Raw genomic sequence first — 22,030 nt, 5'->3', positions numbered from 1 at the left:
TTTTCAATAATGTGGTGGGTCTTATAGTTTTTCAATCAATTGAAAATAGATACGCATACAAACAAAACATAAATAACTAAACTTAGAAAACTCCTTTACTTTTAATAATCAAAATTCATGCTCCAAGATTAATGTAACAAAAAATTTGAAAACCAAAACAAATGTGGCTATTCTGCAAAATACAGAAACTATGGAGACCAAAAGGTGAAATTCATCAAACATTTCCTTTGATGGAATCCTAACTTAAACCAGTAAACCCTTAAATCCTCAGACCTCCCTGTAGCTTACGCTTAGCTTCCAGAAAGTCTTGAAATCTTTCAAATCAATGATGGCTTTTCGCTCCTATAATTTTGCTGATCATTCTTTATTATCAAATTCGAATCGCATTTCTAGAATTTTGTTTAAAAACTCATTTTCCTCAACAATCGCACAAAGCCCTATTATTCGAAATCATGATGCTCTGTATAAGCGCATATCGCCGGCGGCAATAACGGCGAAGACTTCCATTGTTTCGATACTCGATCAATGGGTACAAGAAGGTAAAAATATCGTAGCTGATGAGCTCAAAAACATGATCAAAGTTTTCAGGAATCACAATCGATATTCCCAAGCCCTCCAGGTTAGTACATGATTCTATCTTCGCTTTGTTTAAAGCCGTTACGTTACTATGATATGAAAGTTAGGCTACATTTGCTCTTTGTAGATCTGCCATTCTGGTATAAGAAGTTGAAATTTTGTTGGCCATCATTTAGTGATCAAATCCTTTGATTTGAACATGAAATAACTTGGATTGGCTTCAAAATATGAACGATGTACAAATTTGCACTTTTTAGCCCTAAATATCTTGCTACATATTCTGATTTCAGCTCTCTGAATGGATGACTAACAGAAGTTACCTTGACCAATCATCTGGAAACCTTGCGATTCACTTGGATTTGATTTCAAGAGTCCACGGTCTAGAACAAGCTGAGAAGTTCTTCGAATCAATCCCAGACTCGTTAAAGAATTTCAAAGTCTATGGAACACTCTTAAACTGTTACGCCTTCAAGAAATCCTTAACAAAAGCAGAAGCCACCATGGAAAAGATGAAACAGTTAGGGTTCATGACTACACATTCCTACCATAGCATGTTAAGTCTATACACCAAAACCGAAAACCACGAGAAGCTAGTCAAACTCATTGACCAAATGGATAAAGCAAATGTTCGCTATCACAGACAAACATATTACATTCTGTTAACAGCATACGCTTCTTTTGACATCAAGTCAATGGAAAATCTTCTTGCTTACATGGAAGCCAATCCTTACCTCCCCCTCGATTGGCATGTTTACATCATTCTTGCAAAAGGGTATCTAAACTTTAATCAAGTTGAGAAAACCCTAGAAATGTTAAAGAAATCAGAGGAAAACATCTTTCAGAATACAAAAGGTGTTGCTTATGAAATCTTGCTTACAATGTACGCTAGTTTAGGTAAAAAGGATCATGTTTATCGTATATGGAATTTGTACAAGAAAACATGGAGGAAAGTTGATAACAAAGGGTATCACCATATGGTAAGTTCATTAGTGAAGTTGGATGACATTGATGGAGTAGAAAAGATTGTGGAGGAATGGGAATCAGTAACTCCAATGTTTGACTTTTGGGTAGCTAATGTTTTGGTCAACGGGTATAGCAAGAAGGGTGATTGGAAGAAAGCTGAAGCTTTTGTAGAGAGATTGGTTAGTGAAGGTAAGAAACCTCCTAGAAGCACGTGGGATATTTTGGCAACTGTGTTTTGTAAAAATGGAGAGATGGAGAAGGCTCTGGATGCAATGAGGAAGGCGATTTTGAGTAATGGTGATCATTGGAAGCTAAATGAAGTTACTTTGAGGACATGTGTGAAGTATTTGGAAGAAAATGGTGAGATGGAAGTTGCAAAGGAGTTGTTGAAATCAAGTGAGGGTTGTAGAGATTTGAAATTTGTTAGTAATGTGGTGGAGGTGAGTGGATGAAGGGAGATGGCTTTATCTGGTAAGTTTGACTTAATACAGAAACAACGACTTGATAAAGAATGTCAGAAGGGAATGCACTTTCAACTGTCAAAGTCCTAACTTTTTATAAATTTGCTTTTATTTACTTTTTCGGACTTGATAAGAAAGTTAGGGTAGGGAAATGTACCATTTTGGTAATGATTTTCTATTGTTCGGTTTTTAGTTGTATTTGTAAGGTTGATTTTGGCTTGTATTTTGTTGGTAGGAGTGGACTTGACATTATTTTATTTTAATCAATATAAAATACCAAAATTTTGCACAAAATAAGAACCTACTTACCCTTTACTATAAACAAATATGGAAATATATTTTTCTTGTAATGTCAATAAACTTACATTTTTTATGGCATGGTTCTCGGTGCAATTTTATCATCTGCGTCCACTAGCACATGAACAAACACGTTTAATTATGTCGGATTTTATGATATTTAAATAGCATTTAAAATGTTTTTTGGATTTAGTTTTAGTTTTTTAATATTTTACTTATTTTAATCAACCAATGGTATTATGATATGACTATTCAACAACACAATTTCTACCATAAACTACTATATATTAAAATAGACATGTATGAATTCATGGTTATCGAAAGCCTTTTTTTTTTTATATAATTTTTTTGGGAGGGGAATGGGAGAAGACTTTACGATGATTAAAATAATTAAACTAAACCTATATTATAAGCTAAGAAACCAAAATACTAAATTAATGCAAAGGCTTCTAACTTATAATTCTAAACAAATGTCAAATGGTAATGTTTCCTAATCCTTTAGACTTGGAAACCGAGCAACCAAATAACTCTCAAAGAGGGAGTATTCACTCATACATAGCATTTTAAACAAATAACCACCATTATATTGTTGGATTTGTTGAGGAAAGAAAGATTATTATCATACTATATAATAGGAAAAATATTGAGAAAATATCTAAAGAACGATAAGGGGGAAAAATTTAGAATATCATATAAATGGTTATGGATCTCACAAAGATAAGAGTTTAGGAACTAAATTGTTGTAATACTAATTCTTAGTCATGGTGGGTTGTGAGAACACCACTTCAAATACAATTTCATCACACAATATTATAGAATGAGGGGCTTGAATATAATAATTCGAAGTTTTAAATAAAAGAGTCTTATTAACAAAACTTTACAGGTTTAGTAAATTGGTGTTGTTCACTTAATTAGATCACTTGCATTAGTATAGTGTAGTGTTATTTGTTTGTTTTCCTGTTAACTATTCTATTTGTACTATTGTCGGTCGTTGATTTTTTGTTGTTTATTGTTTTACTTATGTTAAAAAGATAAATAATATGAGAGAAATATGATCTGAAACGAGAAAGGGAGACGTGTGAGGTTAAAATAAATTAATGAAAATTTTGAAAGAAACATAAAGGGAAACAAACATTTTAAAATGAAGTTGATGCATATTTTAGATATAATTGTAATTTTGGGAAGGACTAGGAAGACAAAATTTTAAAGGAAACGACATTGTGAGGCTTATTTTGGACATAATTGGTGTTATTTGGGGCATATTTTTAAAAAAATTCCTTGACAAATTATTTTTTATGATAATTCCAAACAACTTTTTTTGTATTTATATTTAGAAGTTAATTAATATTGTATGTTTTGCTAAAAAAAATAAAAAATAAATCCTTTGACATAAGTCTTAATATTTATTTATTTTTATGTATTTACGAAAGAAAACTTGATATTTTTTTTAGTTTATGTTAACATTGATAAGGTTATTTGATATGAACTTATGAAGGAACATAAATTATGGAGAAAAAAATATAAAAATAAATAAAGACATTAAAAATATATACTTTTTGAATTTTCTAACAAATGAATATGTTAGAAAAACATGAAAATAATAATATTGTAATGCTTAGAAAATGAGAAATAAAGGGAAGTTAGCCAAGAGATGAAACGATGAAAAAGACAAAAACGTGAAAAGCAAAGCATCACCATAACAATTTACACCAATAGCAATAGCCAATGGATGATGACTTGCCTTTGGACTTTCTTTCTTCCTTCAGCCCAAACCACTACCAGGAGGCAGAAGGAGATAGCATAGCCATAGCCATAGCCATAGCCAATCCATAGCCATACCCATATCACTGTAGCAGCAGGCGCAATCCAATCAGCTCCCTCCATTGTCACTTCGATCTCATCTCCTCCAAATTTTAAACAACGTTCAAATCCCGGGGGTTTTTCTATCCTTCTGTGCATCTGATTCTTTGGCATCTGGAGCCGGTTGGTGTTATCTTCTTCTTCTTCTTCTGTATCACGTCTTATCAATTGCATAAACATCTAAACAAAATTTTCCATTCCAATTTCACAGTTTGCAGTCCATCGGAAGCAGTCGATTGAATTGCAACTATATGGAGGTGTAGTTGCTTCACTTCAACCCTAACTTTGTACCTAAATATTGATTCCGTTTGTGTACTTTTGTACGAATTCAATTTTATGCTATCGTGATTTAGATGCATAACATAAACTTCTGTACGAATTCAATTTTCTGAATAATCCGTGAGCTTTCATACCTTAATAATCTGACGATCCTATCTGATCGAGTCACGTGAATAGCTTCTAGATCACCTTAATTTTAACCTTTCTCGGGATCTTCAGCCAGTTTTTCGCTTTGCCTAAAGATACTTTCTGGTTGAATTGGAATCAGTGAACTCTGCCATTTTTGTATAACAAAAATAGATACTCAAATAGAATGATCCTGCATTAGACAATACCATTGTTTTCACGGCCTTTCCATTTCCAATAGCTGCTTGTTCTGTACATTTTTTGTTATTATCTTTCAACTAAGAAAAATACAGCCTTGTTTTTTTCTGTCTCATGAATTGTTGTTTTGACAAGTGCTGTCTGGATAAATGATGTCTAAAAACATAGGCATTCTTGCGCAAATGGAAGTGATCAAATGAGATAAATGTGTACAAGGTTTAGGACTTAATGAGGAAAACCTTCTTTTCCCCAACTTTCTCTATGAGTATGAAGTAATTGTTTCCCCTGAATTAAGTTATAAAGAAATACCCATTTAACTTACCAGATCAAGTCCATTAAGTAAAAAAAAGAAACAATATGTTTTAGAGGGATACATGGTTCAGTTTCTGCCTTTTCCTTTTGCTCTCTACTTTTGTAGTTGTTTTCTCTGCACTCTATTGTGTTGTTTGATGCTTCTATAGCCTTCTATGTTTATTAATTCTTCCATTGATGGTTGGTTTTCATACTTATGAACTTTGTTGTAGCTTTTTCTGTACAATTTTTTAATTTCACTTGTTTTATCTAGCTGCCTGTTTCTGGATAAGCTTAGTACCAATTGTAATTGGGATCAGTGTAGACCTTACTCTTCCATGGCTGAATGAGTGAGATCAGCAATATGGTTGAAGTTTTTGTTGATTATGTTTTTGCTATTGGAATGATATACAATACTTTTGTCATCTTTAAGACTAATTTCATTAGCCAAACGTATTAGCCCTAAATTCGTCGAAAGTGTAAATAAATCATTACTCTAAATTATAAAGCCAACTTGTTTTCATGTCTGTATTTTAGCACTTACATATTTCACTTTCTTTGGGTTCAACTTTTTATACTTACACAATGTTTCCTCCTGTTTTGGAATAGATACTGATCAAGGTTTGATTTTTATGAGGGTTTCTATGCTAATTTGTTATTCATTTTCATTTAGGTGAATGAAATGTGTGTCAAGTGAAGGGTGCTTCTAGTTTAAGTCTAGGAAAGAAGATATTATGTGTTGATCATCAAGCAATTAGTGGTGCAAATTATTATGGATGTGGTGAGTGGAGCTAATGGTCATGAAAACAGCTCAAGTCTAGCTTCTAAACAACGCCTTCGTTGGACACATGAGCTTCATGAACGATTTGTTGATGCTGTGGCACAATTGGGTGGCCCTGATAGTAAGTTGTCTTGATCTTCATTTTTTAAACTTAAGTTTATTGGTTGCATTTTCTTTCTTTTTGAGCAAATAGTTGAATTTTCTACCATTCTCTCTATATATAAACAGACTATCACTATACATACTTCCAGGGCATTAGACTATGCATGTGTGTCTTTCTATTGCACAAGAACTGGAATAAATTGTTTTTCTTAGAAGTCTAAATGTTTCCATTTTTGAGAATTTGTTAAGTGAACTAATATATAGTCGTATGTTAATCATTACAAAAGCTGTTATGCTTCAATTTGGTCCACAAGATCTTTATGTTGAAGTGAAAAGATATATTGGGTATCTGTGTTAATGGTTTGTTAATATCTTTTTCAAGTCAAACTCTGTAATTCTAAGTGGAGAGGGATTAAGCTATTGTTTGTTTTTTACTTAATGGACTTACTCCGAGGAGCTATTTATGGGTGTTTCTTTTTCGCTTAATGTAGAAAGAATGGTTTAATAAATATAGTTGATGAAAAGAAGCTTTCCCCATTAAGTCCTTACTATTTACAAATTTATCCTTGTTGTCATAACCTTAACCACCAGTTTCCTCAAATGTTGGTATTTCATTGTTTATATGAAATAAGCAAATATCATCTAAGCTAGAAACAGAAACACCAGGAAAGAATAATGGAATGTGATGTGCCATTCCATTACCTGTTGTTGTGTCTAATCCATTCCATTCAACCAAACAAGGAATTGGCTTGCAGCTGTGCCTCCATTAATTTTTAGGGTTAAATCAGGAAATATCAAATTATCAATTTACTTTCACTCCTACCTTCATTTCTTCCTATCTCAGTTGTCAATCTTCTACTCTGAAAAATCAAAAATCTGCCCTATTGTTATAGCAATATCATCAAAATACAAAGCAATTTTCACAGATAGATTTGTCAAAGTATTAGTATGTCCTAAATTGTGAATTATTATTGGGTGGCTCGTTTAAACTACACTGTGTTAATAAGAAAAAATTACAATTACAATGCTAATATGCTATTAATAGAGTAGTACTAAATGAAAGTATGTTGTTATATATTGCATGTAGTCCTATTTTTAATTGCATGAGTGATTTACAGGGGCTACACCAAAAGGCGTGCTGAGAGTGATGGGTGTTCAAGGTCTAACAATTTATCATGTCAAGAGCCACTTGCAGAAATATAGGCTGGCAAAATACCTCCCGGATTCCTCTTCTGAAGGTATTCTGTATTTTAATCTTTTACTATGTAATTCAAAAAAGAAGAGATGTGGTGGCTGATTATTTGGGTGAAATTGGTAATGCAAGGAAAAGTGTTTGACCAGAAAGAATCGGGTGACATGCTTTCCAGCTTGGATGGATCATCGTAAGTCTTGTTTGTTTTGTATTGTCTGATGGAATGGAAGTATTGAGAAGGATTGTTGATATACATTTCTTCTGAAATATGTTTGTGCAGTGGAATGCAGATTACAGAAGCACTGAAGCTGCAGATGGAGGTGCAAAAGCGACTGCATGAGCAATTAGAGGTCTTATTTTGCCTAAAATAAAATGCTATAGGTTTTTCAAAGTAAAGTAAAGTAGCTTACATATATGATGAAAGTGTATAGGTCCAAAGACAGCTTCAATTACGAATAGAAGCCCAAGGGAAGTACCTAAAGAAGATCATCGAAGAGCAACAGAAGCTGAGTGAAGTCCTATCAGACGACAACTGCCAGGAATCCAAAAACCCAACCGACCCTATCACTCCATCTCCACCTCCCCCCATCATCAAACACTCCGCCCCAGCCCCCGCCACCAATGAACTTGAGCCCTTAACCCCAGACTCTGACCGTGGCTCACCGGTTATGAAGAAGCAAAGAGTGAGCCTCGGGTTAACTCACCAAATACTTGACTCCAGCCTAACGCAACATCCGGTTGTTTATGGAATGCCGGTTAACAATCAAGATTAAAAATTAGGCTGAGCCAATTGAATTTGGAATTCATCCCAGGGTCGGGGAATCGGAATTGTTTTCTACTTTGTGCAGTTTCTTTATAGAAATATATATATATATATATATATATATATATATATATATATATATATATATATATATATAATTTATGTTTCATTAGGTGGGATGGGTTTGGGTGTGGTAATACTCTTAAAACTTGTAATTCATGTTATGATGCCAAGACAAATTAGATGATGATATTTATGTATTTATTCATGGTGTGATGTTCTCCAATGGACGTTCTGTGTAAACATAAGTTCCAAAATCTACTCAACTGTAACAATAAAAACTGTTTTCGATATATATAATGAACAATCAATAAAAAAGTACATTGTTATAATCAAACATATCAAATCAGCAACTCAACTCAAAACATTTCCAACAGATACAATAATTAGTAGGCTGCCTACCGCCTAAATGCATTCCCTTCACTCTTCCGTTGTGAATAATGTGTTCTCCGGCGAACACTCTCCTCTATGGTGGAGCTGCCGCCCTTCTCAGCCCCATAAACACTTTTATGAGCTGCATCCAGGAAGTTCCGCCCACCTGAACTTCCATGGCTAATCTCCTTAGCATCATCATCCTCCGCCTGCTTCAACCGCTTCCATCTTTGTTCTTCATGAAGCTCAGCATCCATTTGCATCTCCTTAAGCTTTCTAGCCCTATCCTCTTTCGAAAGTGCATTGCTATTTCTATGAACTGGTGGCCGATGATGCCTCCGCTCTTCCCTGTCCCTGTGATATCTTTCCGGTGAAACCCTATTGCTGGCGGCATTCCTTGAGCGTTCCTCCACCTGTCGGACATCATCATCATCAGAATTCATACGATGTTTGGAAACTGTATGTTTTTCATGTTTTGATTTCTTGCGGTGATGTTTTTCTTTGTCTGAGGTTTTATCCTTCTGCTTCTTTGCTTCAACCTGATAAACAAAATTATGATGGTTAGATACACTGTGTTTATTACACAAGACACTTTGTTGGGCTATCTTCCATATGTATCAAAAGACATGAATGCCCTTTCTCTTCCTTGTCATCGAAAATAACCCTACAAAGCTTTTCTAATAAAAACAAAATTTTTAACTTACAGATTTACGGATCATGGCCATCTGGACTGGATTATTCTTTACACGAGCTAGTGCTTCCTGTTCACGCTGCTTTATCATAAGCAAAGGATCCGAATGCAGTTTCCTCCATGCATCATTAGCAGACTGTGGCTTATCTTCGAATAAAGCCCCTGGTGCACCCGCCTGTTACAGCAGAGATTGTTAAATAGAAGCCCCAAGAATATAAGAACTATTTAAATGTAAAAAAGTTGATGTAGATTAGAAAAAAAAAAACTGAGGATGTGATTGTAACAACTCATAAAGGGAAGGATAGTTATAGTGGGATCACTTGATATGATTGAAAGCAAGTAGCCTATGATTTCTAATTTAGGATGAAGAAGAAATTGAAAGGAAGAATTAGAGCACCTTGTTTGCAGAGGTGGAAGGTTCAGGTTCTGCCTTTGGGGGAAAAGATTCAAGAGCTTTGAACCCCGTATCTGAACTGTCCTTCCTTGAGGATAATCCCGAATCGTATAAGAAATCCAATCGTTCTTGCTTCCTGAAATATTAGAAAAGTGAATCGGTAAGAATGTGAAAGATGAAACCCTAACCCTAAATCTGCGAATATAAAATTAGGGAAAGAGAAAGAGGAGCTTACGGAACTAAGCCGGCCTGTTCCTGAAGTTGACGAAATTCGGCTTTCTCCCTTTCCTCGTGGATTTGCTTTCGGAGTTCCTCGAGCTTCTTCTGTTCGGCATCGTGCTTCTGCTCTGCTTTCCAAACGTTTTCAATGTTACGCAGACTACCCGTGTGCCATCCTTTCTTGTTCAGAAACTTCAAAGCCATTCTTGAAGAGCGGTGATTTGGTGTTTACTTGATGATCGAAAGACTCCCTCTTTATCGTCCTGAGATCGCCTCAAGAGTAGAAGATTTTGCTTGAAGGATGATTTGATTATCTATACAGACGATAAAAGGTCAGATGATCGGCGTAAAGGAAATATGTATTATTTAAAGGGTTAAGGGATATTCACATTTGACAATTAATTACTTCAAATATCTTTTTTTTGTTTTAAGCTTTTTAATAATTTTAAAGAAAAAGTTAACTCTGACAAAATTTGTTTATAATTTTTCCAAAATTAATCAATTATACAATTTACCAAAATAGCCATTAATTTTATAAATTTCATATGTAAGGTATGAAATTTGCCAAAATTACGTTGTTTTGAAAAATGGATAATGACTTGAAAGGGTAACGAACTTTCGATTTTTGTCACATTTAGTCACTAAACTTTTTTTCGTTATCTATTTGCCATTGAACTATTGAAACTGTTCACATTTTACCCTTATGACCGGTTGTTGCCGGTCATAAGGGTAAAATGTGAACAGTTTCAATAGTTCAATGACAAATAGATAACGAAAAAAAGTTTAGTGACTAAATATGAACAAAATCGAAAGTTCGTTTCCCTCTAAAAAGTTCAATGACTAAATGTGAACAAACCTCCTCTTGTATTATGTTTTAGCAAATTATTTATTTTTGTTAAATTGTAGCAACATTTGTTGATGAAGAAATCTATGAAATAAAAAAAAAAAAAAAAAAAAACAAAACAAAACCCTGAAAATATATTTAAAACAAAAACAAAAAAACCAAAACCGAAATAAAAAACCAATGGTTTAATATTTTCAAAAATAAAAAATCAAAATTTCCAATCTGATTTTGGTTTTACAAAAAAATGAATCATTCTCACTGATGTGAATTATGACCATTGGTTTGGCATGCGAAATTTGTGACATCCCATGAATATGTAGTTACAATATCGTCTGAACTCGTAATTCATAGTAAGGGGTTAGAGTACCATTACATGAATACGTAGTTACAACATCGCCTGAACTCGTAATTTATCACTTCTGGTAGATGACTACATCGCCACATTGCTGGTTAAGGTTATGGTATCTCCTTTCATCCTACATCACATATTCATCATCATCTATTTACCTAATTATCACCACCTTTCTATAATCACCTATCTCTCATCATTTTATTTCATCACACACCAACTATTTCATCTACCCATGTTTCATCCGCAACATATTTGTAGATATAAAATAAATATACCGTTTAAATCTTTTAAAACATGTATAAAATCGTTTATCCAGTATAGACAGCAAGTATTCAAATAATATGCACACATAGCACGTAATTTATATAAAATACTTTATATCTAGTGTAAGATGAAAGTAACTATATATACCATAAAAATCCCATAAATGCTTCCTAACTTCGAACCCCAAGGTTTACTCTACTAAAGCTTCATATTCTCGGCTCTCTGAACCTAGAAGGGTCCAGATCTATCACACCAAAAAGCTCAAGATAGCCCTTCCTCTCACTCTACACCACTCAAGCTCGCTAGGGTTCTCACTTATGGGAAAGGTAGTCGCAATTGAAGGCCATAAGTGCCTTTAAATATGGCTCGGGCCCAAAGATTTAGGATACTTAAATGATGATACCTGAAAATCCGGATGTTACATTTTGTTTTTTTTATTTCATAGATTTCTTTATCAACAAATGTTGCTACAATTAAACAAAAATAAATAATTTTGCTAAAACATAATACAATAGGAAGTTTGTTCACATTTAGTCATTGAACTTTTTAGAGGGAAACGAACTTTCGATTTTGTTCACATTTAGTCACTAAACTTTTTTTCGTTATCTATTTGCCACTAAACTATTGAAACTGTTCACATTTTACCCTTATGACCGGTAACAGCCGGTCATAAGGGTAAAATGTGAACAGTTTCAATAGTTCAATGGCAAATAGATAACGAAAAAAAGTTTATTGACTAAATGTGACAAAAACCGAAAGTTCGTTACCCTTTCAAGTCATTATCCCTTTGAAAAAATTAGAAAAAAACATAGATTATCCACGAAAATCCAAGCTTTCAGCGAATATTACCAATTTTTCTGAGTTATAAATCTTCAAAACGCATTTTCACAAAAAAGAAAATTTGATATTGTACCTTTGATATGTAAAAAAAGAAAAAAAAAAGCTTCATTAAAATATTTAGTGGATTCTTTGTATGAAGGACCGAACATAAACAAATAAATCATGGGAAGACAAACTATTCATAAGTTTATTTCGAGACAAAATTGCAAAAATGATTAATATTTTTCTTATGAACGAATGAATACTTATATTTATAAAAAAAAAAATATGATAAGAACGAAACTAAGCTCTAATACCATTTGTAACATCCTCCTCTGACACGTAACACAATATTGTCCGTTTTGGCTCCCAGCGCGAAAACTTCCCAAGGGGTCACCCATCCTTGAATTGCTCTCGCCCCTGACACGTATCACAATATTGTCCGCTTTGGGCTCCCTGCGCGAAAACTTCCTAGGGGACCACCCATCCTTGAATTGTTCTCGCCCCCCGCATGCTTAACTGCAGAGTTCTTATGGGATCTGCTGCCCTCACGGCTTTAAAACGCGTTGTGTTTGGGAAGGTATCCACACTCCTTATAAGGAATGCTTAGTTCTCCTTCCCAGCTGATGTGGGATCAGGTCTAACCCACATTCACCCCCCATTATAGAATTTGACGTCCCCGTCGAACACATCCAAAATTTTCGACATAATATAATCGACGATTATAACGATAAAAATGGATGATTATACCTGAATGATGCGTCAGAATAATCTTGATGATGATTAGATGGATGGTTTTGGATAATTTGGATAAACGATCTGCTATTTAGAAATAGAACAACTATTTCAACAGAAGAAGAACTTTGAGATCAACTGAAGTCTTAAAACTCTCAAACTTAACTTGTTTATTCCATATGAGCAAATGCCTTATTTATAGGCTTAAGAGAGTCGATTACATAATTGAATTGCAATCGTATGATTGCAATACGACAAACATATTTACAATATAGCCCTCTAGACTATTGAGTGTTACAAACTTTATCTCACATTTTACAAACGCTACGTCCTATTTTAGATATCACTTACAAACTATACATCATATTCGATAGGTGACATATAACCTATCGATACATGACACTTATTCTACCGATAACGACAAATACCAACTAATACAAATACGATACAAATTATAAAATACATGGGGGATGGCCCCTCCTGGCCCCCATCGAGTTCCACCACTATGTATGATGACGATGATTTTTCAAAATCCTAAAATCTATCCAAAAAATCTTCTTTAAGATAATGAGAATTCATTTTTTTTTTTTTGTTATTTGTATGTATCAAAACTATATTATCATAAAAACTCTAAATATCAAACAAATAATAATAATAATAATAATAATAATAATAATAATATATCTATGTTATCAAGTTTTAATTTGATATATCAAAATCACGATCTTACTTTTTTTTTTCTAGAATCGATTTTATTTTCTAAGGTCTTGATTAAGTTTAAATTGGGATCAAAATCTTACCAGATTTAAGTAGTTATAACTTTAAAACTAAAAATATATCTCTCTAGTTTGGAACATACTGATCAACTTGATTAAGTTTGGAACATAGTGATCAACTTAAAATTAATATATGAACTTAAATCTAAGTATCTACATAATCTTCCCTGACAAATGATGTACAAATGTCATTTTCCCCTTCTATAGTACAATTATTTTTTCTCATAAAACTCTTTTAGCAAGTGTAAAATCAACTAATCATAGAAAAGTTCACACATCAAAATAACCTCGAAAAATTAGCACACTTTGTAACAAGTAATATAAACATCAATCAACTTGATTGCGGCACGCAAAAAGACCATTTTATTATTATATTTTGTTACTATATAAAATACAAATCTTGTTCTCTTCTTTTCTTTTCATACTCTGAATAAATTTAACACCCAAAACGTGTCTTGTTATTATTTATTGTTTGGAAACATTGCTACAATGTAATTGAATTAGATGTCCCCGTAAACTGCACTCTTTCACCTGCAATGCAATTCAAACAAAAAACAATTACCCCAAATTTCAAGATCCATTAAAATTTTTGCATAAAAGTTCTTGAAGAAAGTCAAACCTGTGATGTATTTGTGTTTGCCAATAAATTTCCACATTCCTCTACAAGTGCTTTTTCTATATTGATAACTGTCGCTAATTCTGAGCTCAAACTATCCATTTCTTCTGCCTGGATTTCGTACAAGATTCAGTAAATTACATCTTTTTGGACATTTTTTTAAAAATATTTAAGAAAATGATGATGTACTTTTGGAAATGGAAGTAAAAAGCTAGGACTTAATGTTGTTACCTTAGGCAGGAATGTTTGCATGTGGTGAACTATCATTTCTGTAGTTTTTACTGCTGAATCAAGAGCCTCAGCTGCTTCTTTTATGTTAACCTGCAAGAAAACCAAATCCTCATCATCACCAAAACATACCCAATAGGGGTAATATGGTAATTTCACAAGGTAAAACATTACCTGAACATTTCCAGTTACAGGAAGCCGAAGCAATGAGTTGGTCAAAGCACTGGTTGTTCCTGATAAGGAACACATGTAATCTTCCTCCAAACCAGACCATTCATCAAGATAAGGCATCTAGAATAACCCACAAAATAGCTAAGTTAGCTTAATAAATAATGAAATCGTAAAAAATAGAAAAATCATTTATTCACCTGAGCCTCAATAATGGTGGAAACTGCTTTTATGCGTTGCAGTATTGCAAGTTCAGTTTGCTTCTTCTTCACAGTCTCACGTAGATGAGCTATATCAGCTCCAAAGGAAAATAGTTGATTCTACACAAAAATACAAACTTTTTTAATCAGAAATATTAGACAATTATGAACTTTTATCTCATCAAGATCAAGTTGATTCCACATGAAGAGAAAGTTTCTTGATTACAAGTATTAGACAATTATGATAATAACAATATGAAGATGTAAAAGGTACAAAAGGCTATTATTATATCCTGAAATAGGTAATCATCAGATCAGCCTGCATTCATCAAAAAATACTTTTTGTACTCATAATTATCAACAAGGAGAGACAAACCTCCATTGACGTTTTCTGGGTTTGCGTAGTGACTTGTGCTTTAGCGTTTGCGTATCTCCATTGCAAGTAATGATTATGAAGCAATTTTAAAGAATGGATATCTTCTTGGGAAGATTGAGGTTTCCTTGCCTTCCTTGAATCAACACCGAGTTTCATACTGGTGGGTTGTGGTGGCAGAGAGTTGCTTTTGAAAGAATTCTGACTAGAGGATATTGACAAATTAAGAGATCTGGAGCAAAGGGAAGACGAAGAAAACTTGGATAATGGAGGACAATTGCCAACGTCGGTGGTGCTGCTGCAACTGCTACTTCGAACGATCAATCTGGTGGATAATGTATCTTCGGCTGTCATGGAAGATCTCGTATCCGGAAGAGGCCATGTTCTGGTGTGTTGGGAGGAGATTGGGGAATTAGGGCACGAAGTTGAACCCCCTTGCATCTGTTCCGATTGGTTTGAGGGAGGCTGGGATTCAACAAAGCTCTGAGAAATTGCTATAGAGGTATCATTATTGGAGCTAAGATTGGACGATGAGAAGGACAATCCCGTCGATTGCAAGAGTTTAGCAGCATCAGTTACCGATGAACTCGTCGTCTGACGCTGTGGGAGCCTGAACCTTGAGGGAACGATCCTATCTGTCGTAGCTATTGGCGTATCAGATCTGGAAGATTTGCCTGTTCTCAGAGAGGTTGATTTAAATTTCTGAACTCCAAATCCATTCTCTTTGGCACTTTGTTTCCGGTGAATCGGAAAGGTATCAGGTTTAGCGTGCTGAAACGGGGTGTCCATGCTCCGAAAAGTCTCTGGGATGTTGTCGTGAGAAGAAGAAAAAGAAGCAGAAGAAGAAAGAGGTTCATGTTCATGGCTGCGCAGCACCAGGCGTCTCTGAGAGGGTGAGGGTTTTGATGATCTTTCAGGCACCGGAGTTGAGACGGAGTGATTAGATCTGGATATAGGTGACTTCATGGTCAGAGAGTGGAGATCGCCGGCAGATGAAGAAGCGGCTGGAGACATAAACCTGGAGCTGACCTCTCTAACTCTTGGGCGGCGGTGAGGCAGAGGAGGAGGAGGAGCCCCCTGATCCGCCGTTGAGCCTGGAACAACTGCGGCAATGGAGTTGCTCATTGTCACCGGAAACAATGGAGGTGATTCAAGTGAGAAATGGTGAGGGAGGTCGGAAAAGGAAGATGGAGAAAGTAGCCGTTGCTGATTGTTTTCAAATGTTTGGGGAGCAACGGTTCACAGACCATAAAAATTGTTAATGTTTGCTTCCGTTTTAAATCCATAAATAATGTCTTTATTTTAGATATATTTCCGCCCAATTATCTTTTAATCATCAACTAAGTTTAGCATGATTATTTATGATGTATACATTTATATTCATTATATTAGACTAAAGGATATAGTCATTACATACTTAATAGAAAAATACTTAATAGATGTTACCGTCACACTGCCAAGGGCAGTTTGGTCATTCTACATAGAATAGTTTTGAGCAGTTTTGTTATACGGTTTATAGAAGTTAGATTTGTCTTTCCTTATCTTGTATATATATTTTGAATTGTTTTTAGGATACGTTCTTTTTAACACAATTATTCAAATGAATTAGTGAATTTGATTCTTCAATCTCTCATTCAATATTATCTTTCATTCAAATTGTTACATGGTATCAGAGCGGTCGATTCTGTGTTAATCTTTGATATTTTCATCTTAATTTTTGATCTTTATCTCAATTTCTTGTTGTCATCATGCCTGATGTTAATAACTCATCCTCAAATTCCGATTTCGTCAATTCTGAAAATCCTTATTATATTGGATCTTCTGATAACCCAAGTTCTGTTTTGATTTCACATCCTTTCAACGGTACTGGATTCAATTCATGGAAACGATCCATGATAATTTCGCTTTCCGCTAAAAACAAACTTGGATTTGTTGACAAAACAATTCTCGAGCCTGAATCTTCATCTCCCGATCACGCAAAATGGAGCAGAGCAAATTCAATGGTTATCGGTTGGATTTAGAATTCATTGTCTACATCAATCGCTGATAGCGTCCTCTTTCTTCCAACCGCTCATGAAATTTGGTCAGAGTTACACCAACGTTTTGAGCAACCAGACGGCGCTTCCATTTACCAAATTCAACAACAATTGTATTCAACTTCACAAGGGTCCGATGACTTTGCAACTTACTTCACCAAATTAACGAAAATCTGGGATGATTTGCGCCTTATTCAGAATTTTCCTTCTTGTTCATGTGATGTTGCAACACAAATTAAGAAGTTTCTCGATGAACAACGTATTGTTCAATTGTTAATGGGATTGAATGACTCTTACATGATGATTCGTGGTCAACTTTTAATGATGAAGCCATTGCCATCTGTTTCAACCGCCTACTCCATGATTCTTCATGAAGAGCGTCAAAGAGGAATTCATTCTTCATCTACTTTCGCCCCAGATGCAATCGCCATGAATGCTTCTAAAGACCCTGTTTCTGCTCAGATGAAGAAAACCATGGTTTGTACACACTGTAAGAAGTCAGGTCATACCAAAAATCAATGTTATCGCATAATTGGTTTTCCTGCAACTTTTAAGTTCACCAAATCCAAGAAGGAGGATGTCAAATCCACTGCCCACAATGTTACTGATGCTTCTTCATCATCGCTTTCAACTGAACAATATGAACATTTAGTTCAGCTTCTTCAGAACAACTCGTTGACTTCTACTCAAGCCAATAATATCATTACCAGTGATTCAATGAACACTGAAGGTAATACCATATCTCATCAACGATTTGCCTTAAATGTTACAAAATCTGCATCTCTATTACACAAGCACTTTTCTTGGATTATTGATTCTGGTGCGAATGATCACATGTGTTCTAATAAGTCCTTCTTTGTTTCTTTACACAAACTTCCTTGTCCTCATCTAATTGGTTTACCAGATGGCCAAACAACCTTCATCTCTTTTATTGGAGATATTCAACTTCATGAAACAATTTTACTCAAAGGAGTGTTATATGTCCCATCTTTCAAATATAATCTTCTTTCAGTTGCTAAATTAACCAAGCAGCTTCATACTTTTCTTCTTTTCACTGATCATGCTTGTATGATGCAGGACCCTTCTTTGAAACATAAGCTTGCACTTGGTGTTCTTGGGACAAAACTCAACGACTTATATGTTTTTGATCATAACTACATTCAATCTCATTTGTCCTATAGTTTTTCTGTTTTTAATGTTCAAACTCAATCAAAGTCTATTGTTTGTAATGTTTCTTCTAAAGCCCTGTTATGGCACTGTCGTTTTGGGCATTTACCATTGCATAAACTTCAAACTCTTTCCTTGATTTCTCATTGTAACAATAATGACATTTTTCCTTGTATTGTATGTGCTCAAGCAAAACAGTCACGTTGTTCTTTTCCTTTAAGCCAATCTGTCTCTCAGTCTATTTTTCAGCTAATTCATATTGATGTGTGGGGCCCCTATAAACATTCCACTCATGATGGTTATAAATATTTTATAACCATTGTTGATGATTTCAGTCGACACACATGGATTCATTTGCTAAAAAATAAAGGAGATGCTTTTGTCTTAATCAAATCTTTTGTTAAATTTGTTCAAACACAATTTAACAAAACTATTCAGAAGATTCGAACAGACAATGCTTACGAGTTAGGGTCCAGTCATGAAGGCATCACTTACTTTCAATCTCAAGGCATCATCCATCAAAAATCAACTCCCAATACACCACAACAAAATGGCCTTGTTGAACGAAAACATAGGCACATTCTTGACACAGCACGGGTCTTATATTTTCAATCTGGTATTGGTGTTCAGTTTTGGGGAGAATGTACAAAAATTGCTGTCCATCTCATTAATAGGATGCCATTTGAACTATTGCAAAATAAAACACCTTATGAGATGTTGTTTCAAGTGAAACCTGATTTAACTTACCTCAGAAGTTTTGGATGTCTTTGTTTTGTGAGCACAACCACAGTGGGAAGGGACAAATTCATGCCTAAAGCACACCATGTGTCTTTATTGGTTATCAATTTGGACAAAAAGCTTACAAGATGTACAATTTGGTCACTAAGAAACTTTTGGTTTCAAGAGATGTTCGTTTCTTTGAGAACATTTACCCACTTCATGCTCTCACCAACAGCCACTTAACACCAACTTACCCCTCTTATATTCCTTCTTCTATCTCAGATGATTTTCTCACATCTACTCCTGTCATTCCTGAGTCTACTTTTACTCAAGAATAGTTTAATGACCAAAATACCCATTCTCCTATTTTTTTCTCCACAGACCGGTCCCTCTTCTTCATCTCCTTCTGTCCCTAATTATGTTCAGCCTCAACCTCAGCTCAGATGCACTAATAGGGTTTCTGTTCCCTCCAAACGTTTGGCTGATTATGTGTGTAATCATGTTCATATCAACACCAATATTAGTGAATGTGTCCACACATTGACAAACCTCTGTGTTGCTACACCCTCTTCTGTTGTCTTTGAAAGTGTTAACCCAAAATCATCATTTGCTTTTCATACTCACGATTTGCCCATTGAACCATCCTTCTATCATCAAGCTCAAGGTAATCCTAATTGGGAAGATGCTATATCCAAGGAATTAGCCGCTTTAGACGCAAACCAAACATGGGACATCGTTAAATTACCAAAGGGTAAGAAACCCATTTCTTGTCGGTGGGTTTACAAGATTAAGCATCGCTCAGACGGCTCAATTGAACGTTATATAGCGAGACTGTTCGCCAAAGGTTTTACACAAAAACAGGGGATCGATTTTCATGAAACTTTTTCTCCTGTGGTGAAGTTCAATACCGTCCAATGCTTAGTTTCTCTTGCTGTTAAAAAGGGGTGGAATATACAGCAAATGGACGTTAATAACGCCTTTCTTCATGGTGACTTGTATGAGGATGTTTACATGAAACCCCCACCTGGGTTCCACATTTCTTCTCCCTCGCTGGTTTGCAAGCTTAAGAAATCACTCTATGGTCTAAAGCAGGCATCTCGTCAGTGGTATTCTAAGCTTTCACAATCTCTACATGATCAAGGTTATATTCTCTCATCCAATGATTCATCTCTGTTTTTGAAACGAGCTGACCACTCTCTCATTATCGTCGCTGTGTATGTCGACGACATTTTAGTAACTGGCAATGATTCTGATGGTATTCAACAACTGAAAACTTATTTGGACAACCGTTTCAAAATAAAGGATCTCGGGCAAATTCATTTTTTCTTGGGTCTTGAATTCAATTCTACTTCAGACGGTATGATAGTTCAACAACAAAAATTCATCAAGGATTTATTATCTCATTACTCAATTGATGACTATTCTACTGTCTCTTCTCCACTGCCATATGATATAGCAATTTTGTTTAAGACCAGCAATCTCCTTCAAGATGCCACAATCTACAGACAATTGATTGGAAAATTGAATTTTCTCATTCATACTCGTCCCGATTTGGCTTATACTGTTCAATTTCTTAGTCAATTTAATCAGAGACCTTGTCAAGAACATTTGGATGCTGCTATACGTGTTCTCCGTTATCTTAAGGGTACAATCAATCATGGCTTATTTTTCAATAATGATTCCATTTTTAAAATCGAGGCCTTTGCGATAGTGATTGGGCTGCTTGTCCTCTCACACGAAGATCTGTGAGTGGGTATTTTATTCTCTTTGGTGGAGCTCCAATTTCATGGAAATCCAAGAAGCAAACGACGGTTTCTCTTTCTTCTGCTGAAGCAGAATGCCGATCCATGCGACGCGTTTGTGCTGAACTTGCTTGGTTAACTCGCCTTCTTCATGAATTTGGAATTGATGATATCACTCCCATTCCCTTGAAATGTGATAACCTAGCTGCCATACATATTGCTCATAACCCTGTCTTCCACGAAAGAACAAAACACATAGAATTAGATTGTCATTTTGTCCGTGAAAAGATTCAATCTGGTTTAATTTATGTGTCTCATGTTTCCACTGAAAAGCAGCTGGCAGACTCTTTGACAAAGCCCTTGCATGGCTCTCCTCATCAAGACGCTATTTCAAACTTGTGTCTACAACCATACCCACCAGTTTGAGGGGGGGTGTTACCGTCACACTGCCAAGGGCAGGTTGGTCATTCTACATAGAATAGTTTTGAGTAGTTTTGTTATACGGTTTATAGAAGTTAGATTTGTCTTTCCTTATCTTGTATATATATATTTTGAATTGTTTTTAGGATACGTTCTTTTTAACAAAATTATTCAAATGAATCAGTGAATTTGATTCTTCAATCTCTCATCCAATATTATCTTTCATTCAAATTGTTACAATAGAAAAGTAAAATGATATCAATGTTTCATCTTTACCATATCCTTACTATCACACCATTAAAACCGGTATGTACGGTGCCATAATCCAAAGGGAAAATCACTTATAAGTGTAAAGATGTTTTAAAAACGGTAAAAAAAAATCATTTGAGTTTTGATTTTTTAAAAAGAGATCATCAAACTAAAATCATTTTATTAATAAAAACACCAGCCAGATATAAATTTTGTTCAAATCCAGCCTAATGGTAACCGATTGTTGTGAGTTATAATATGACTTGGATTAAAAATTGATGAGTTGACATAATAAGTAATGACATGGGATAAGAGTGGGTGACATGGAAAAAATTTTAGAGCTTGTCCCAACCGAATGATGAGTTATCATACCCTTATCCTCCATGTTTGCTTGGTTTTGTCATATTTCGTATTTGGTTGGTTATTTGATTTATTTTTGTATATGAAAGATCCAATCAAAACAAATTGTTCACTTTGGAAATGGGTTGATGAAGATGCATGACCAATAAACAAGAATAAGAAAGATGATGTAGAAGCAGTAGTTGATTCCACTGAAGTGAGGATATCAATTTTGGAAACAATTTCAATGAGCACAAAAGGAAGGTGAATAAGGAATCTATGAGTTTTACAAAGGACTTTGCTCAAATGAGTAGGGAATTGTAGGTTCATAAGTGTTTGATAATCATGCTTGTAGTT

At 34.7% G+C, this 22,030-nt stretch overlaps 5 protein-coding genes across 5 annotated transcripts; 3 read left to right on the top strand and 2 right to left on the bottom strand.

Annotated features, from left to right (window-relative positions):
• Nucleotides 1–256: 256 nt before the first annotated feature.
• Nucleotides 257–2,257, top strand: LOC145042241 (pentatricopeptide repeat-containing protein At2g20710, mitochondrial-like). The gene is made up of 2 exons (XM_078990634.1): nucleotides 257–619; nucleotides 867–2,257. Exons 1-2 carry the CDS (start codon nucleotides 326–328, stop codon nucleotides 1,989–1,991), a joined length of 1,419 nt encoding a protein of 472 aa, XP_078846760.1. The 5' UTR covers nucleotides 257–325; the 3' UTR covers nucleotides 1,992–2,257.
• A 1,744-nt stretch (nucleotides 2,258–4,001) lies between these two features.
• On the top strand, nucleotides 4,002–8,175 carry LOC145042240 (myb family transcription factor PHL7-like). Its single transcript, XM_078990633.1, has 7 exons — nucleotides 4,002–4,280; nucleotides 4,369–4,414; nucleotides 5,725–5,953; nucleotides 7,053–7,172; nucleotides 7,259–7,316; nucleotides 7,407–7,476; nucleotides 7,558–8,175. The coding sequence occupies exons 3-7, from the start codon at nucleotides 5,824–5,826 to the stop codon at nucleotides 7,897–7,899; spliced, it is 720 nt and encodes a 239-aa protein (XP_078846759.1). The 5' UTR covers nucleotides 4,002–4,280; nucleotides 4,369–4,414; nucleotides 5,725–5,823; the 3' UTR covers nucleotides 7,900–8,175.
• A 43-nt stretch (nucleotides 8,176–8,218) lies between these two features.
• LOC145042239 (uncharacterized) lies at nucleotides 8,219–9,981 on the bottom strand. Its single transcript, XM_078990632.1, has 4 exons — nucleotides 9,642–9,981; nucleotides 9,410–9,542; nucleotides 9,026–9,187; nucleotides 8,219–8,860 (listed from the first exon to the last, which is right to left on the bottom strand). The coding sequence occupies exons 1-4, from the start codon at nucleotides 9,827–9,829 to the stop codon at nucleotides 8,348–8,350; spliced, it is 996 nt and encodes a 331-aa protein (XP_078846758.1). The 5' UTR covers nucleotides 9,830–9,981; the 3' UTR covers nucleotides 8,219–8,347.
• A 3,755-nt stretch (nucleotides 9,982–13,736) lies between these two features.
• LOC145042237 (protein ENDOSPERM DEFECTIVE 1-like) lies at nucleotides 13,737–16,259 on the bottom strand. Its single transcript, XM_078990631.1, has 6 exons — nucleotides 15,004–16,259; nucleotides 14,628–14,747; nucleotides 14,434–14,550; nucleotides 14,263–14,352; nucleotides 14,035–14,142; nucleotides 13,737–13,946 (listed from the first exon to the last, which is right to left on the bottom strand). The coding sequence occupies exons 1-6, from the start codon at nucleotides 16,123–16,125 to the stop codon at nucleotides 13,881–13,883; spliced, it is 1,623 nt and encodes a 540-aa protein (XP_078846757.1). The 5' UTR covers nucleotides 16,126–16,259; the 3' UTR covers nucleotides 13,737–13,880.
• A 489-nt stretch (nucleotides 16,260–16,748) lies between these two features.
• On the top strand, nucleotides 16,749–19,166 carry LOC145039817 (uncharacterized). The gene is made up of 2 exons (XM_078987824.1): nucleotides 16,749–17,010; nucleotides 17,089–19,166. The coding sequence occupies exons 1-2, from the start codon at nucleotides 16,749–16,751 to the stop codon at nucleotides 19,164–19,166; spliced, it is 2,340 nt and encodes a 779-aa protein (XP_078843950.1).
• The last annotated feature ends 2,864 nt before the right edge of the window (nucleotides 19,167–22,030 follow it).

Source organism: Lactuca saligna, chromosome 4 (assembly GCF_052625555.1).
Source record: "Lactuca saligna cultivar CGN05327 chromosome 4, ASM5262555v1, whole genome shotgun sequence".
NCBI classification, from domain to species: Eukaryota; Viridiplantae; Streptophyta; class Magnoliopsida; order Asterales; family Asteraceae; genus Lactuca; species Lactuca saligna.
Note: the sequence above shows the minus strand (reverse complement) of the source record. Positions and strands in the feature narration are given on the sequence as shown.

Coding starts and splice junctions, on each gene's coding strand:
- LOC145042241 (XM_078990634.1), top strand. CDS start 326: ATGATGGCTTTTCGCTCCTATAATTTTGCTGATCATTCTTTATTATCA. Junction 620..866: donor GATATTCCCAAGCCCTCCAG/GTTAGTACATGA, acceptor TTCTGATTTCAG/CTCTCTGAATGGATGACTAA.
- LOC145042240 (XM_078990633.1), top strand. CDS start 5,824: ATGGATGTGGTGAGTGGAGCTAATGGTCATGAAAACAGCTCAAGTCTA. Junction 5,954..7,052: donor ACAATTGGGTGGCCCTGATA/GTAAGTTGTCTT, acceptor AGTGATTTACAG/GGGCTACACCAAAAGGCGTG. Junction 7,477..7,557: donor GACTGCATGAGCAATTAGAG/GTCTTATTTTGC, acceptor GAAAGTGTATAG/GTCCAAAGACAGCTTCAATT.
- LOC145042239 (XM_078990632.1), bottom strand. CDS start 9,829: ATGGCTTTGAAGTTTCTGAACAAGAAAGGATGGCACACGGGTAGTCTG. Junction 9,188..9,409: donor CTTCCACCTCTGCAAACAAG/GTGCTCTAATTC, acceptor CTGCTGTAACAG/GCGGGTGCACCAGGGGCTTT. Junction 8,861..9,025: donor TGGCCATGATCCGTAAATCT/GTAAGTTAAAAA, acceptor TTTGTTTATCAG/GTTGAAGCAAAGAAGCAGAA.
- LOC145042237 (XM_078990631.1), bottom strand. CDS start 16,125: ATGAGCAACTCCATTGCCGCAGTTGTTCCAGGCTCAACGGCGGATCAG. Junction 14,748..15,003: donor CCCAGAAAACGTCAATGGAG/GTTTGTCTCTCC, acceptor ATTTTTGTGTAG/AATCAACTATTTTCCTTTGG. Junction 14,551..14,627: donor CCACCATTATTGAGGCTCAG/GTGAATAAATGA, acceptor GGGTTATTCTAG/ATGCCTTATCTTGATGAATG.
- LOC145039817 (XM_078987824.1), top strand. CDS start 16,749: ATGCCTGATGTTAATAACTCATCCTCAAATTCCGATTTCGTCAATTCT. Junction 17,011..17,088: donor AGCAAATTCAATGGTTATCG/GTTGGATTTAGA, acceptor AAATTTGGTCAG/AGTTACACCAACGTTTTGAG.